The 13164-nt window shown below is 30.6% G+C and overlaps 2 protein-coding genes across 3 annotated transcripts; one reads left to right on the top strand and one right to left on the bottom strand.

The window, feature by feature from the left end:
• Nucleotides 1-785: 785 nt before the first annotated feature.
• LOC129760407 (pre-mRNA 3'-end-processing factor FIP1) lies at nucleotides 786-2894 on the bottom strand. Of its 2 annotated transcripts, none has more exons than XM_055758054.1 (3): nucleotides 2397-2894; nucleotides 1156-2333; nucleotides 786-1092 (listed from the first exon to the last, which is right to left on the bottom strand). In XM_055758054.1, exons 1-3 carry the CDS (start codon nucleotides 2727-2729, stop codon nucleotides 933-935), a joined length of 1671 nt encoding a protein of 556 aa, XP_055614029.1. In that variant the 5' UTR covers nucleotides 2730-2894; the 3' UTR covers nucleotides 786-932. The 2 variants fall into 2 exon arrangements, with proteins under 2 accessions (XP_055614029.1, XP_055614030.1); XM_055758055.1 differs by having other exon boundaries at nucleotides 786-1089.
• Nucleotides 2895-10076: 7182 nt separating this feature from the next.
• On the top strand, nucleotides 10077-12031 carry LOC129760406 (40S ribosomal protein S8). The gene is made up of 4 exons (XM_055758052.1): nucleotides 10077-10124; nucleotides 10413-10519; nucleotides 10597-10996; nucleotides 11722-12031. Exons 1-4 carry the CDS (start codon nucleotides 10121-10123, stop codon nucleotides 11829-11831), a joined length of 621 nt encoding a protein of 206 aa, XP_055614027.1. The 5' UTR covers nucleotides 10077-10120; the 3' UTR covers nucleotides 11832-12031.
• Nucleotides 12032-13164: the final 1133 nt, after the last annotated feature.

Below are 13164 nucleotides of genomic sequence, written 5' to 3'. Positions count from 1 at the left end.
AAAATGTTCGATAAAATTTATACTAGGATATAATTATGTTGGAATAAAATAATAATAATCAAAACAATTTTTAATAAAGTAGCATAAAACTTAAAACAAAAAAAATGCATAAAACTTAAATAATATGATGACAAAAATAACCAGAAAAATTAAACATGAAAAAAAATCATAAATTATATATAAAAAGAAATTAAGACGACAAAATAATATACCAAAAGACCACAAAAAAAACAAATTTAATAAAATTGATAAACATGAAAATTTGATTCAAATTACACTTTATTAAAAAAAACATAAGAAAATTAAAAACGACGATAGAAGTGAATAAAATAATAAAACTGGAAAAATTACATGAAAAAAATGGAAAAAAGTAAGAAATAACAAAAATGGCAAAAATAAAATAAAAATTACTCAAATATTACTAAAATTATGATAATACCCAAAAAATTACAAATGAAACAAAAATGACCAAATTTACAAAATGATAAAAAATACACAAACTACACAACAATGACAAAAAATAATGTCAAGAACGACGTAAATGACCAAATTGTCCAAAAAAACAATTATTCTGGTTTATAAATCCTTATTCTGGTTCTAAAACTGGGATTTGATTTTAATTTTTGTTTTCTAATCCTTTTCAATCAGAATTCTGAATCTCAATTTCAAATATTATGCTTAGTTAGTTTCTGAATTCTGAGCAACATATTTTAGAATTTTATTGTTTCAAGTCTTCCCCATACTTGAGCTTGAGAGTAAGAAAGTGTTAAACCAAAACGCATTCATCATTTTTTCCACTAAATTTCATGTATTTGTATCAACTTATATGGTACGATAAGTGCTCAAGATTGTATTTTTAGAATAGTTCCAAGAATCCATGAAACGAGAAAAAAAATCTACACTTTCTACCACAATACATTTTATGAAAAGCTTCACTCTGGTTCTTCCTTATCTTTACGATGTGATTTCTTCTTATCCGAGCGGCTGACACTGTGTCGGTCCCGTTCCCGTTCGCGATCACGGTCGCGGCTGCGAGACCTACGGCGGGATTTTGACTTTTCACGGCTTCGCGAGCGTTCACGATATCGGCTGCTGAAAAACGATAGAAACGTATTAGAGAAATGGTAAACAATTTAGGAAAACACCCGTTCTTACCTGTCCTTGTGCCTGTCGGATTTGGAACGTTTGTCCTTTTCGACGTCAGGGTCCCGTTCCGATTTTTCCCGACGGGAACGTTCGGGATCACCGATTTCCGATTTGACCAAGGAATGTTCCCTTTCACCGTGACGATCACGGTGTTCCCTGCGATGGTCCCGATGCTCGCGTTCGCGCGATCTTCCACGACGATCTCGTTCCCGGTCTCTATCACCTCGATCCCGGTCGCGATCGTGGCCACGATTCATCGATGGCGGTCCCATAGGAGGATGACCCATACCCAAGCCCGGTTGCATTGGTGGCGGCATCATTTCCATGTGCATGCCCATTCCAGGAGGCATCATGCCCGGATGGGGACCCGGAGTCAATGTTTTGATACCGTGTGGTTGCCAGTTGGGTTCCTGGTTCCATTGTGACTCCTGGGTAGGTTCGTAGCCATAATCGCCATAATCGTTGTCTGCACCCGGATAAAATTCTCCGAAAGGTGGCGGACCCATCGATGGATCGTATTTGGTTGTACGGCTGTATTCTCGTCGATCGGCGGTCATAACTTGAATGGCATTCTCCTTAGGATGGCGGGACATCATCATTTCCTCAGGTCTTGGATGCATATTCATTCCTCCTATAACATCGATGCCGTTGTTCATCTTTCTGGGCGGTGGTGGTCCAGGTCTCCAGTTATTCTGTACCTGTGCTGCCTGAGGATTGTTGATGGTCAAACCTTGCAATCCTACGCCACTCTCGTGCATTCTCATACGCTTCTGCCTTTCGCAGTAAGCTCGCCAAGTTTCTTCGTTGAAACCATAGTTGAAATAATCTGTAATATCCGCACCCGGTTTACGCCATGGTTTTTCTTCAAGTGAATCAATGCTGAACTCGTGAGCCGGTACGCCATTAATTGTGCCAACGCTTTCAAATTCTTCAATATTGAACTTGCCAGCCGGCTGCTTAGCTTTGTCCTGCCCGGGCGCAGCTTGAGTAGTCTGAGCCGGAACAATTGGTCCTCTCTGCTTGATAATATTGTAGCTCGGTCCCGATTTGATGTCTCCAATCACCACATTGATGTCGTCATCGTCACTGTCGTCGGTATCCATTTCCCCATCGCTGCGTTCCGTTCGTCCCGCACGGCTTTGGTCGTGACTGTCATCCTCCTGCAGGCGGGAATCGTCCTCCCCGGGCTGTCAAAAGAAAATTTATGTATATTTTATGACAAAAAAATGAAATAAATTCTAGGGCCTCACAAAATCGCTCTCCCTTCTCCGACTTCGACCCAAGTCGCTGGCATCCATGGCATTATCATCGTGCTGGTGGTGGCCATCATCGGAGAAGCTATCGAGCCCTTGCTTATCGTCTCCCAGGCCATCATCCGGTCCATCGTCGCCCCATTGCGATTGCGAAATATCATCTAGCGCATCGCTCTTGGCCCCGTCAGCCGTGTGATCACCATCGGCAGTTTCCTCCGGAGGAATGGCTTCCTTGATGGGTTGTTCTTCTTCTTCCTCCTCTTCCGTAGGTTTCTGTTTGTTTTCGCTGTTCCCGTACAACCAACTATCCTCATTTCCTTCATCAGCCATTGTACACCACTAGCAGACTATCAGTACGAGAAACTGAATAAGCGGAGGCTTTATTTAACCGATTAATACTTGTATTTCTCCAAATATTTTAAAACTTTTTTCGCGTTTTTGCGTGAAATTTTACTCGACAATTTTTGGTGTCAACAATACACGCTTGTCTAGTTTAGCCGAATTTTTAGGTTACAATTTAACTCAGTTTTTTCGACCAGTTTTAATTCGACACTGCGCGACCTTTTTGATTCCGTTTTAGAGTTAAGTTTGACACAGTTTAACTTACCCTTCATTGAGAAAAAATTTCAATTTATTCTCAATACGAATTTCTTTGAGAGAAATAAATCTCTTAAAGCGCCATTTTCTTTTTTGGTAACATTGACAATTCTGACTATTCTAAAATATTTAAAAACTCTTAAATTCTTAAAAAATTTCAGAACTTTGAACAGAACAGAATTTGAAATTTTTTGACAATTTTGACAATACTAAAAATATGGACGATTTTGAATGTAACTGTTTATTTAAGGAACTTTGACAGAAAAAGTTTTGAAAATTCTGAGCATTTGAAAATTTTATAGTGATGACAAGTTTGAAAATTTTGGGAATATTGACAACTTTCTCGATTAATTGAAAATTTTAATTTGAAACATTGAAAATTTTGAAAACTTTACAGTTTTGACAATTTTGTCAATTTCGACAATTTTGATAATTTTGACAATTTTGAAAATTTTGACAATTTTGACAATTTGACAATTTTGTCAATTTCGACACTTTTGACAATTTTGACAATTTTGCCAATTTTAACAATTTTGACAATTTGACAATTTTGACAATTTTGACAAATCTGACAATTTTGACAATTTTGACAATTTTGACAATTTTGACAATTTTGACAATTTTGACAATTTTGACAATTTTGACAATTTTGACAATTTTGACAATTTTGACAATTTTGACAATTTCGACAATTTCGACAATTTTGACAATTTTGACAATTTTGACAATTTTGACAATTTTAACAATTTTGACAATTTTGACAATTATAACTTTTTGGACAATTTTGACAATTTTGACAATTTTTACAGTTTTGACAATTTTGACAATTTTGACAATTTTGACAATTTTGACAATTTTGACAATTTTGACAATTTTGACAATTTTGACAATTTTGACAATTTTGACAATTTTGACAATTTTGACAATTTTGACAATTTTGACAATTTTGACAATTTTGACAATTTTGACAATTTTGACAATTTTGACAATTTTGACAATTTTGACAATTTTGACAATTTTGACAATTTTGACAATTTTGACAATTTTGACAATTTTGACAATTTTGACAATTTTGACAATTTTGACAATTTTGACAATTTTGACAATTTTGACAATTTTGACAATTTTGACAATTTTGACAATTTTGACAATTTTGACAATTTTGACAATTTTGACAATTTTGACAATTTTGACAATTTTGACAATTTTGACAATTTTGACAATTTTGACAATTTTGACAATTTAAAAAATTTTGACAATTTTGACAATTTTGACAATTTTGACAATTTTGACAATTTTGACAATTTTGACAATTTTGACAATTTTGACAATTTAGACAATTTTGACAATTTTGACAATTTTGACAATTTTGACAATTTTGACAATTTTGACAATTTTGACAATTTTGACAATTTTGATAATTTTGACAATTTTGACAATTTTAAAAATTTTGACAATTTTGACAATTTTGTCAATTTTGACAATTTTCACAATTTTGACAATTTTGACAATTTTGACAATTTTGACAATTTTGACAATTTTGACAATTTTGACAATTTTGACAATTTTGACAATTTTGACAATTTTGACAATTTTGACAATTTTGACAATTTTGACAATTTTGACAATTTTGACAATTTTGACAATTTTGACAATTTTGACAATTTTGACAATTTTGACAATTTTGACAATTTTGACAATTTTAAAAATTTTGACAATTTTGACAATTTTGACAATTTTGACAATTTTGACAATTTTGACAATTTTGACAATTTTGACAATTTTGACAATTTTGACAATTTTGACAATTTTGACAATTTTGACAATTTTGACAATTTTGACATTTTTGACAATTTTGACAATTTTGACAATTTTGACAATTTTGACAATTTTGACAATTTTGACAATTTTGACAATTTTGACAATTTTGACAATTTTGACAATTTTGACAATTTTGACAATTTTGACAATTTTGACAATTTTGACAATTTTGACAATTTTGACAATTTTGACAATTTTGACAATTTTGACAATTTTGACAATTTTGACAATTTTGACAATTTTGACAATTTTGACAATTTTGACAATTTTGACAATTTTGACAATTTTGACAATTTTGACAATTTTGACAATTTTGACAATTTTGACAATTTTGACAATTTTGACAATTTTGACAATTTTGACAATTTTGACAAATTTGACAAATTTGACAAATTTAACAATTTTGACAATTTTGACAATTTTGATAATTTTGATAACTTTGTCAAATTGACAATTTTGACAATTTTGACAATTTTGACAATTTTGACAATTTTGACAATTTTGACAATTTTGACAATTTTGACAATTTTGACAATTTTGACAATTTTGACAATTTTGACAATTTTGACAATTTTGACAATTTTGACAATTTTGACAATTTTGACAATTTTGACAATTTTGACAATTTTGACAATTTTGACAATTTTGACAATTTTGACAATTTTAAAAATTTTGACAATTTTGACAATTTTGACAATTTTGACAATTTTGAACATTTTGACAATTTTGACAATTTTGACAATTTTGACAATTTTGACAATTTTGACAATTTTGACAATTTTGACAATTTTGACAATTTTGACAATTTTGATAATTTTGACAATTTTGACAATTTTGACAATTTTGACAATTTTGACAATTTTGACAATTTTGACAATTTTGACAATTTTGACAATTTTGACAATTTTGACAAATTTAACAATTTTGACAATTTTGACAATTTTGATAATTTTGATAACTTTGTCAAATTGACAATTTTGACAATTTTGACAATTTTGACAATTTTGACAATTTTGACAATTTTGACAATTTTGACAATTTTGACAATTTTGACAATTTTGACAATTTTGACAATTTTGACAATTTTGACAATTTTGACAATTTTGACAATTTTGACAATTTTGACAATTTTGACAATTTTGACAATTTTGACAATTTTGACAATTTTGATAATTTTGCCAATTTTAAAAATTTTGACAATTTTGATAATTTTGCCAATTTTAAAAATTTTGACAATTTTGACAATTTTGACAATTTTGACAATTTTGACAATTTTGACAATTTTGACAATTTTGACAATTTTGACAATTTTGACAATTTTGACAATTTTGACAATTTTGACAATTTTGACAATTTTGACAATTTTGACAATTTTGACAATTTTGACAATTTTGACAATTTTGACAATTTTGACAATTTTGACAATTTTGACAATTTTGACAATTTTGACAATTTTGACAATTTTGACAATTTTGGACAATTTTGACAATTTTGACAATTTTGACAATTTTGACAATTTTGACAATTTTGACAATTTTGACAATTTTGACAATTTTGACAATTTTGACAATTTTGACAATTTTGACAATTTTGAAAATTTCGACAATTTCGACAATTTTGACAATTTTGAAAATTTTGACAATTTTGACAATTTTGACAATTTTGACAATTTTGACAATTTTGACAATTTTGACAATTTTGACAATTTTAATAATTTTGACAATTTTGACAATTTTGACAATTTTGACAATTTTGACAATTTTGACAATTTGACAATTTTGACAATTTTGACAATTTTGACAATTTTGACAATTTTGACAATTTTGACAATTTTGACAATTTTGACAATTTTGACAATTTTGACAATTTTGACAATTTTGACAATTTTGACAATTTTGACAATTTTGAAAATTTTAACAATTTTGACAATTTTGACAAATTGGAAAATTTTGACTATTTTGACAATTTTGACAATTTTGACAATTATGACAATTTTGACAATTTTGACAATTTTGACAATTTTGACAATTTTGTCAATTTTGTCATTTTTTACCATTTTGACAATTTTGACAATTTTGACAATTTTGACAATTTTGACAATTTTGGACAATTTTGACAATTTTGACAATTTTGACAATTTTGACAATTTTGACAATTTTGACAATTTTGACAATTTTGACAATTTTGACAATTTTGACAATTTTGACAATTTGACAATTTTGACAATTTTGACAATTTTGACAATTTTGACAATTTTGACAATTTTGACAATTTTGACAATTTTGACAATTTTGACAATTTTGACAATTTTGACAATTTTGACAATTTTGACAATTTTGACAATTTTGACAATTTTGATAATTTTGACAATTTTGATAATTTTAAAATTTTTGACAATTTTGACAATTTTGACAATTTTGACAATTTTGACAATTTTGACAATTTTGACAATTTTGACAATTTTGACAATTTTGACAATTTTGACAATTTGACAATTTTGACAATTTTGACAATTTTGACAATTTTGACAATTTTGACAATTTTGACAATTTTGACAATTTTGACAATTTTGACAATTTTGACAATTTTGACAATTTTGACAATTTTGACAATTTTGACAATTTTGACAATTTTGACAATTTTGACAATTTTGACAATTTTGACAATTTTGACAATTTTGACAATTTTGACAATTTTGACAATTTTGACAATTTTGACAATTTTGACAATTTTGACAATTTTGACAATTTTGACAATTTTGACAATTTTGACAATTTTGACAATTTTGACAATTTTGACAATTTTGACAATTTTGACAATTTTAAAAATTTTGACAATTTTGACAATTTTGACAATTTTGACAATTTTGAACATTTTGACAATTTTGACAATTTTGACAATTTTGACAATTTTGACAATTTTGACAATTTTGATAATTTTGACAATTTTGACAATTTTGACAATTTTGACAATTTTGACAATTTTGACAATTTTGACAATTTTGACAATTTTGACAATTTTGACAAATTAAACAATTTTGACAATTTTGACAATTTTGATAATTTTGATAACTTTGTCAAATTGACAATTTTGACAATTTTGACAATTTTGACAATTTTGACAATTTTGACAATTTTGACAATTTTGACAATTTTGACAATTTTGACAATTTTGACAATTTTGACAATTTTGACAATTTTGACAATTTTGACAATTTTGACAATTTTGACAATTTTGACAATTTTGACAATTTTGACAATTTTGACAATTTTGACAATTTTGACAATTTTGACAATTTTGACAATTTTGACAATTTTGACAATTTTGACAATTTTGACAATTTTGACAATTTTGATAATTTTGCCAATTTTAAAAATTTTGACAATTTTGACAATTTTGACAATTTTGACAATTTTGACAATTTTGACAATTTTGACAATTTTGACAATTTTGACAATTTTGACAATTTTGACAATTTTGACAATTTTGACAATTTTGACAATTTTGACAATTTTGACAATTTTGACAATTTTGACAATTTTGACAATTTTGACAATTTTGACAATTTTGACAATTTTGACAATTTTGACAATTTTGACAATTTTGACAATTTTGACAATTTTGACAATTTTGACAATTTTGACAATTTTGACAATTTTAAAAATTTTGACAATTTTGACAATTTTGACAATTTTGACAATTTTGACAATTTTGACAATTTTGACAATTTTGACAATTTTGACAATTTTGACAATTTTGACAATTTTGACAATTTTGACAATTTTAAAAATTTTGACAATTTTGACAATTTTGACAATTTTGACAATTTTGAACATTTTGACAATTTTGACAATTTTGACAATTTTGACAATTTTGACAATTTTGACAATTTTGACAATTTTGACAATTTTGACAATTTTGATAATTTTGACAATTTTGACAATTTTGACAATTTTGACAATTTTGACAATTTTGACAATTTTGACAATTTTGACAATTTTGACAATTTTGACAATTTTGACAATTTTGACAAATTTAACAATTTTGACAATTTTGACAATTTTGATAATTTTGATAACTTTGTCAAATTGACAATTTTGACAATTTTGACAATTTTGACAATTTTGACAATTTTGACAATTTTGACAATTTTGACAATTTTGACAATTTTGACAATTTTGACAATTTTGACAATTTTGACAATTTTGACAATTTTGACAATTTTGACAATTTTGATAATTTTGCCAATTTTAAAAATTTTGACAATTTTGATAATTTTGACAATTTTGACAATTTTGACAATTTTGACAATTTTGACAATTTTGACAATTTTGACAATTTTGACAATTTTGACAATTTTGACAATTTTGACAATTTTGACAATTTTGACAATTTTGACAATTTTGACAATTTTGACAATTTTGACAATTTTGACAATTTTGGCAATTTCCACAATTTTGACAATTATGACAATTTTGATAAATTTGACGATTTTGAAAATTGTGATTATTTTGACAATTTTCACAATTTCGACCATTTTCAGATTGATGACAATTTTCACAATTCTGATAATTGTAACAATTTTGACAATTTTTCAATTTTCAGAATTTTGACTATTTTCACAATTTTCAAAATTTTGAAAATTTTTACAATTTCGACAAATTTGACAGTTTTGATAATTTAAACAATTTTGACTATTTTTACAATTTAACAATTCGACAGTTTTGACAATTGGTACAATTTTGAACATTATGACTTATTCGAGATTTCCGACAATTGCGCAATGTTTTTTTTTTAAATTGCTATAATTGTTCTTGCTACGCTTTATTAAATCGTTTTGTAATTATTTTTCAAAACGTTTTGTTTCAATCCCGGTTGATGCGAATGGCCTTTATTCACCTTCTTTCAGTTATAAATATAAATATGGAGCTTTTTATTATTTTGAGATTTGTTTTATGCGTTTATTCTGAATACATTTAGTAAATTGTAAATTTTCTAATTTTTAACGACGTCTTGAATTCAATTTTCATCTTAAAACGCCCTGTTTAAAAAGTTCTAAGGAAATTATTTTAATATTTTGGTTTTTATTTGATTTTCTTTTATTCGAAGTTGAGTTCTCGAAAACTCAAAGCTGAGTGTTCAGCATTGAGCGTACCGTGTAAAATCGAAACAAAATTAGACCAGTTTTGCGTTTTCACGTTGGCATCGCCGTTTTCTTCGCCTCTGCTGCGTACTGTCAAATTCCGGCGCTGCCAATCTCGCTCTTCCGGTTCGTCCCTTTCTTTCTCGATCAACACATCAAGATGGGTAAGTCGCTCGTTGATCGGGTTCTTTCAAATTTTCCGATAAAACTTGTGTTAATTGTTTGGAAACGGCGGAAGTTCGTTACGTATTGGATGTCGGGAGTGGTTACGGTTCCGGACCGACAGTTTTTTGGTTGGATGCGAATGAAATTGTTAGCTAAAAAGTTGTTTTTATATCCACGTTTCCAGTGCAGTTTGACACTTTAGTCGGCAATGTTTGTGTTCCATCAAGCTACCTGGATTTAGATCGTTAACCGGAGGTGTTTTTTCTTTTCTTCGTATTTTTTCTCAGGTATTAGCCGTGATAGTTATCACAAGAGGCGCTCCACCGGTGGCAAGAAGGCCGCCATCCGCAAGAAGAGGAAGTACGAGTTGGGACGTCCGGCCGCCAATACTAAGGTAAGCTGTCAAGTAAGAGTTTGTTTTGGTTGTTCTAAATTTAGACATCCGTGTCTTTTTCTTGTACCAATTGGTAGATTGGAGGTTCCCGTATCCACTTCGTACGAACCCGTGGTGGAAACCGCAAGTTCCGTGCACTCCGTCTGGACAGTGGCAACTTTGCCTGGGCTTCGGAAGGTACCGCCCGCAAGGCTCGTATCATCGATGTGGTCTATAACGCTTCGAACAACGAGCTGGTCCGTACCAAAACCCTGGTCAAGAATGCCATCATCGTGATCGATGCGTCGCCGTTCCGCCAATGGTATGAAAGCCACTACCTGCTGCCCCTGGGCAAGAAGCGGGAAGTGAAAGCCGGCGAAGAGGATGTGCTGGCCAAGAAGCGCAGCAAACGCGTCATGAAGAAGTACGTCAAGCGCCAGAAGACCGCCAAGATCGATCACGCGCTGGAGGAACAGTTCAACTCCGGTCGTCTGCTGGGTAAGTTATATTTTTGCGAGTGTTACGGATAGTTAGAATTTATGCGTAATCATGGCTTTGTTACGATTTTCAATAACTAAACTTTAATTTGAATCTAGTTCAAACACTAAAATGTGAACTCAGCTATCAGTCACAAAAATTTTCTAAGTGGTTTTGTGGTACAATATGAAAAATTCAAGTTCTATCGTCTTAAACCAAATGCATGAAGGATTATTTCGCGCAAGTTCTGTTAGTTTAAAAACTTATGAAGGTCCTGAAGCCTTGGATATGTTGCAACGGGTTTTGTAATAATGCAAACTTAACACTTCCAAAATCTCGAACAAAATAGGACACAATCATCCCGTTGAACAACCAAGATATCACAGCAGTTTTTTTTTTAAATTTTTGTTTTACTACATCCGATATTTAGAAAATAACCATATCGAATGATACATCGAGAAATATGTTAAATGGTGGAACTGGTTTTAAAGAATGAAAAATCTACAACAGCCATGCGTTGCTCTTTAAATATTTTAGTATTTTCATGATGATAACGATCTAAGCGACTCACACCTTCCTTCGGGTTGGTTCAACGCGGTTTCAAAACTCGTTTTGAGTTTTGGAATCGTACTTAGTGAGAAATGACTCCAGCTTTGTCATAGTTACACTGATATGTTCCTAATGACATCGATGCCGATTAATTGATTTTAAGGTTTGGTAACTAAATCCGGATTTTTTCGTTTTAGCTGTCATTGCTTCCCGTCCCGGACAGGTCGGCCGTGCCGATGGCTACATTCTGGAAGGCAAAGAACTGGAATTCTACCTGAAGAAGATTAAGAATAAGAAATCGAAGTAAGCACTACCTATCTCCGGAACGATTAGGTGGCGACGGCAACGGCAGGAGAAGAAGGGCTGTATGGATGATGTGATGGAACGTGTTGTGTATGCGTAAGATCTATTACACAGTCTGAACGTTTTAGTGGTAAACCCAGAAACAAAACCAACACTCCAGAAAAAATGGAATAAAAAACTAATAAAAAAATGTATAAAATAGTACTTGAGCGTGGCGCCGCTTCCAGAACCAGATATCACAGCCTACCCCGGAAGACAGTATGCGCGGTGGAATGAGCGACGCCTACCGTTAAAACGCTTTTGGACGTGCTCATAGGAAATTTGTATGTTCATATAAGAGAAAAAACAGGAAACTCGAAAGCTAACAAACTTTTAACTAACTGCCTCAAAATTTAATGAAAAGGTGATTGTTTTGGGAAATATACCAAAGCATCAAGGAATCAAAGTAAAGTTCATTTTTTTAGTATTCCAAACGAGTTCAGAACAGACTGCTTATTGATAGCAGTCGTTTAATTTTAAAATTGTAAAAGTTTGCTTAAGAACCATAAAATTTCCTAAAAATCACAGGGGGAGGATCAGAGGGGTTCAAGCGATAGTTAAAAAAAAAAATCGCTTCAAACGTGTGAAGATGTTCAATTTTCCATATATTTTTCAAATTCAAGCAATTTTAATTCAATCAAAAAAGTTTAAAAAAAATGACAAAAAAAACGAGTTTTGCACCAGATGCACATTGAAACATAAAGAATCGTTAGGTATACTCAACTCAAAATTGATGATATTGGCACTTGCATCCCTCTGATCCTGAGAGCCTCAATTCTAAACGACAGAAAAAAAAACCTATAAGATGAAAAGAAACGAAAAATTGATCTTACCAAACGTACCTACCGCATATACTCTTTCAGTAGGGGTAATTTTAAATTATCAGCTTACAACAATCATATTAAGTGTCCGAGATAGGAAAGGTTCCTTAATTTTAGCATGTTATCAAATTCATTAAAAAAAAATAACTTTAAGATCTCGAACAACACGGTTTCTTTAAAACTAATCTTCAATATTTTGTTCTTTGTTTCTTCCATATTTCTGGAGAAAGCAACCCAAACGCTACCGAACTGGTTCAACGATGACTTGTGAACTGTGGAAGAATCTTGGAAAAATCTCAGCGAAGCACACCGGCTTAAGACAATGGATGATTAAAGAGTAACGAGTCTTCGGAACGGGTGAGTTTTTTTTATATTTATTCATTAGAGTTTATAAAACTCATTTGCGTCTAGATTCCGAATTTTTAGTCATATTTTGTCTATCTTCTCTGATTTTTGTGGTATGGCGCTAGGAAGTTC

Source organism: Uranotaenia lowii, unplaced genomic scaffold, assembly GCF_029784155.1.
Source record: "Uranotaenia lowii strain MFRU-FL unplaced genomic scaffold, ASM2978415v1 HiC_scaffold_60, whole genome shotgun sequence".
NCBI classification, from domain to species: Eukaryota; Metazoa; Arthropoda; class Insecta; order Diptera; family Culicidae; genus Uranotaenia; species Uranotaenia lowii.
Note: the sequence above shows the minus strand (reverse complement) of the source record. Positions and strands in the feature narration are given on the sequence as shown.

What these genes read in the sequence shown, in the direction of transcription:
- LOC129760406 (XM_055758052.1), top strand. An exon ending in GTCCGGCCGCCAATACTAAG is followed by an intron (nt 10,520 to 10,596) that starts GTAAGCTGTCAA and finishes ACCAATTGGTAG; the next exon opens with ATTGGAGGTTCCCGTATCCA. An exon ending in CAACTCCGGTCGTCTGCTGG is followed by an intron (nt 10,997 to 11,721) that starts GTAAGTTATATT and finishes TTTTCGTTTTAG; the next exon opens with CTGTCATTGCTTCCCGTCCC.
- LOC129760407 (XM_055758054.1), bottom strand. Translation starts at nt 2,729, where the DNA reads ATGGCTGATGAAGGAAATGAGGATAGTTGGTTGTACGGGAACAGCGAA. An exon ending in GGAGAAGGGAGAGCGATTTT is followed by an intron (nt 2,334 to 2,396) that starts GTGAGGCCCTAG and finishes TTCTTTTGACAG; the next exon opens with CCCGGGGAGGACGATTCCCG. An exon ending in TCCGACAGGCACAAGGACAG is followed by an intron (nt 1,093 to 1,155) that starts GTAAGAACGGGT and finishes ATCGTTTTTCAG; the next exon opens with CAGCCGATATCGTGAACGCT.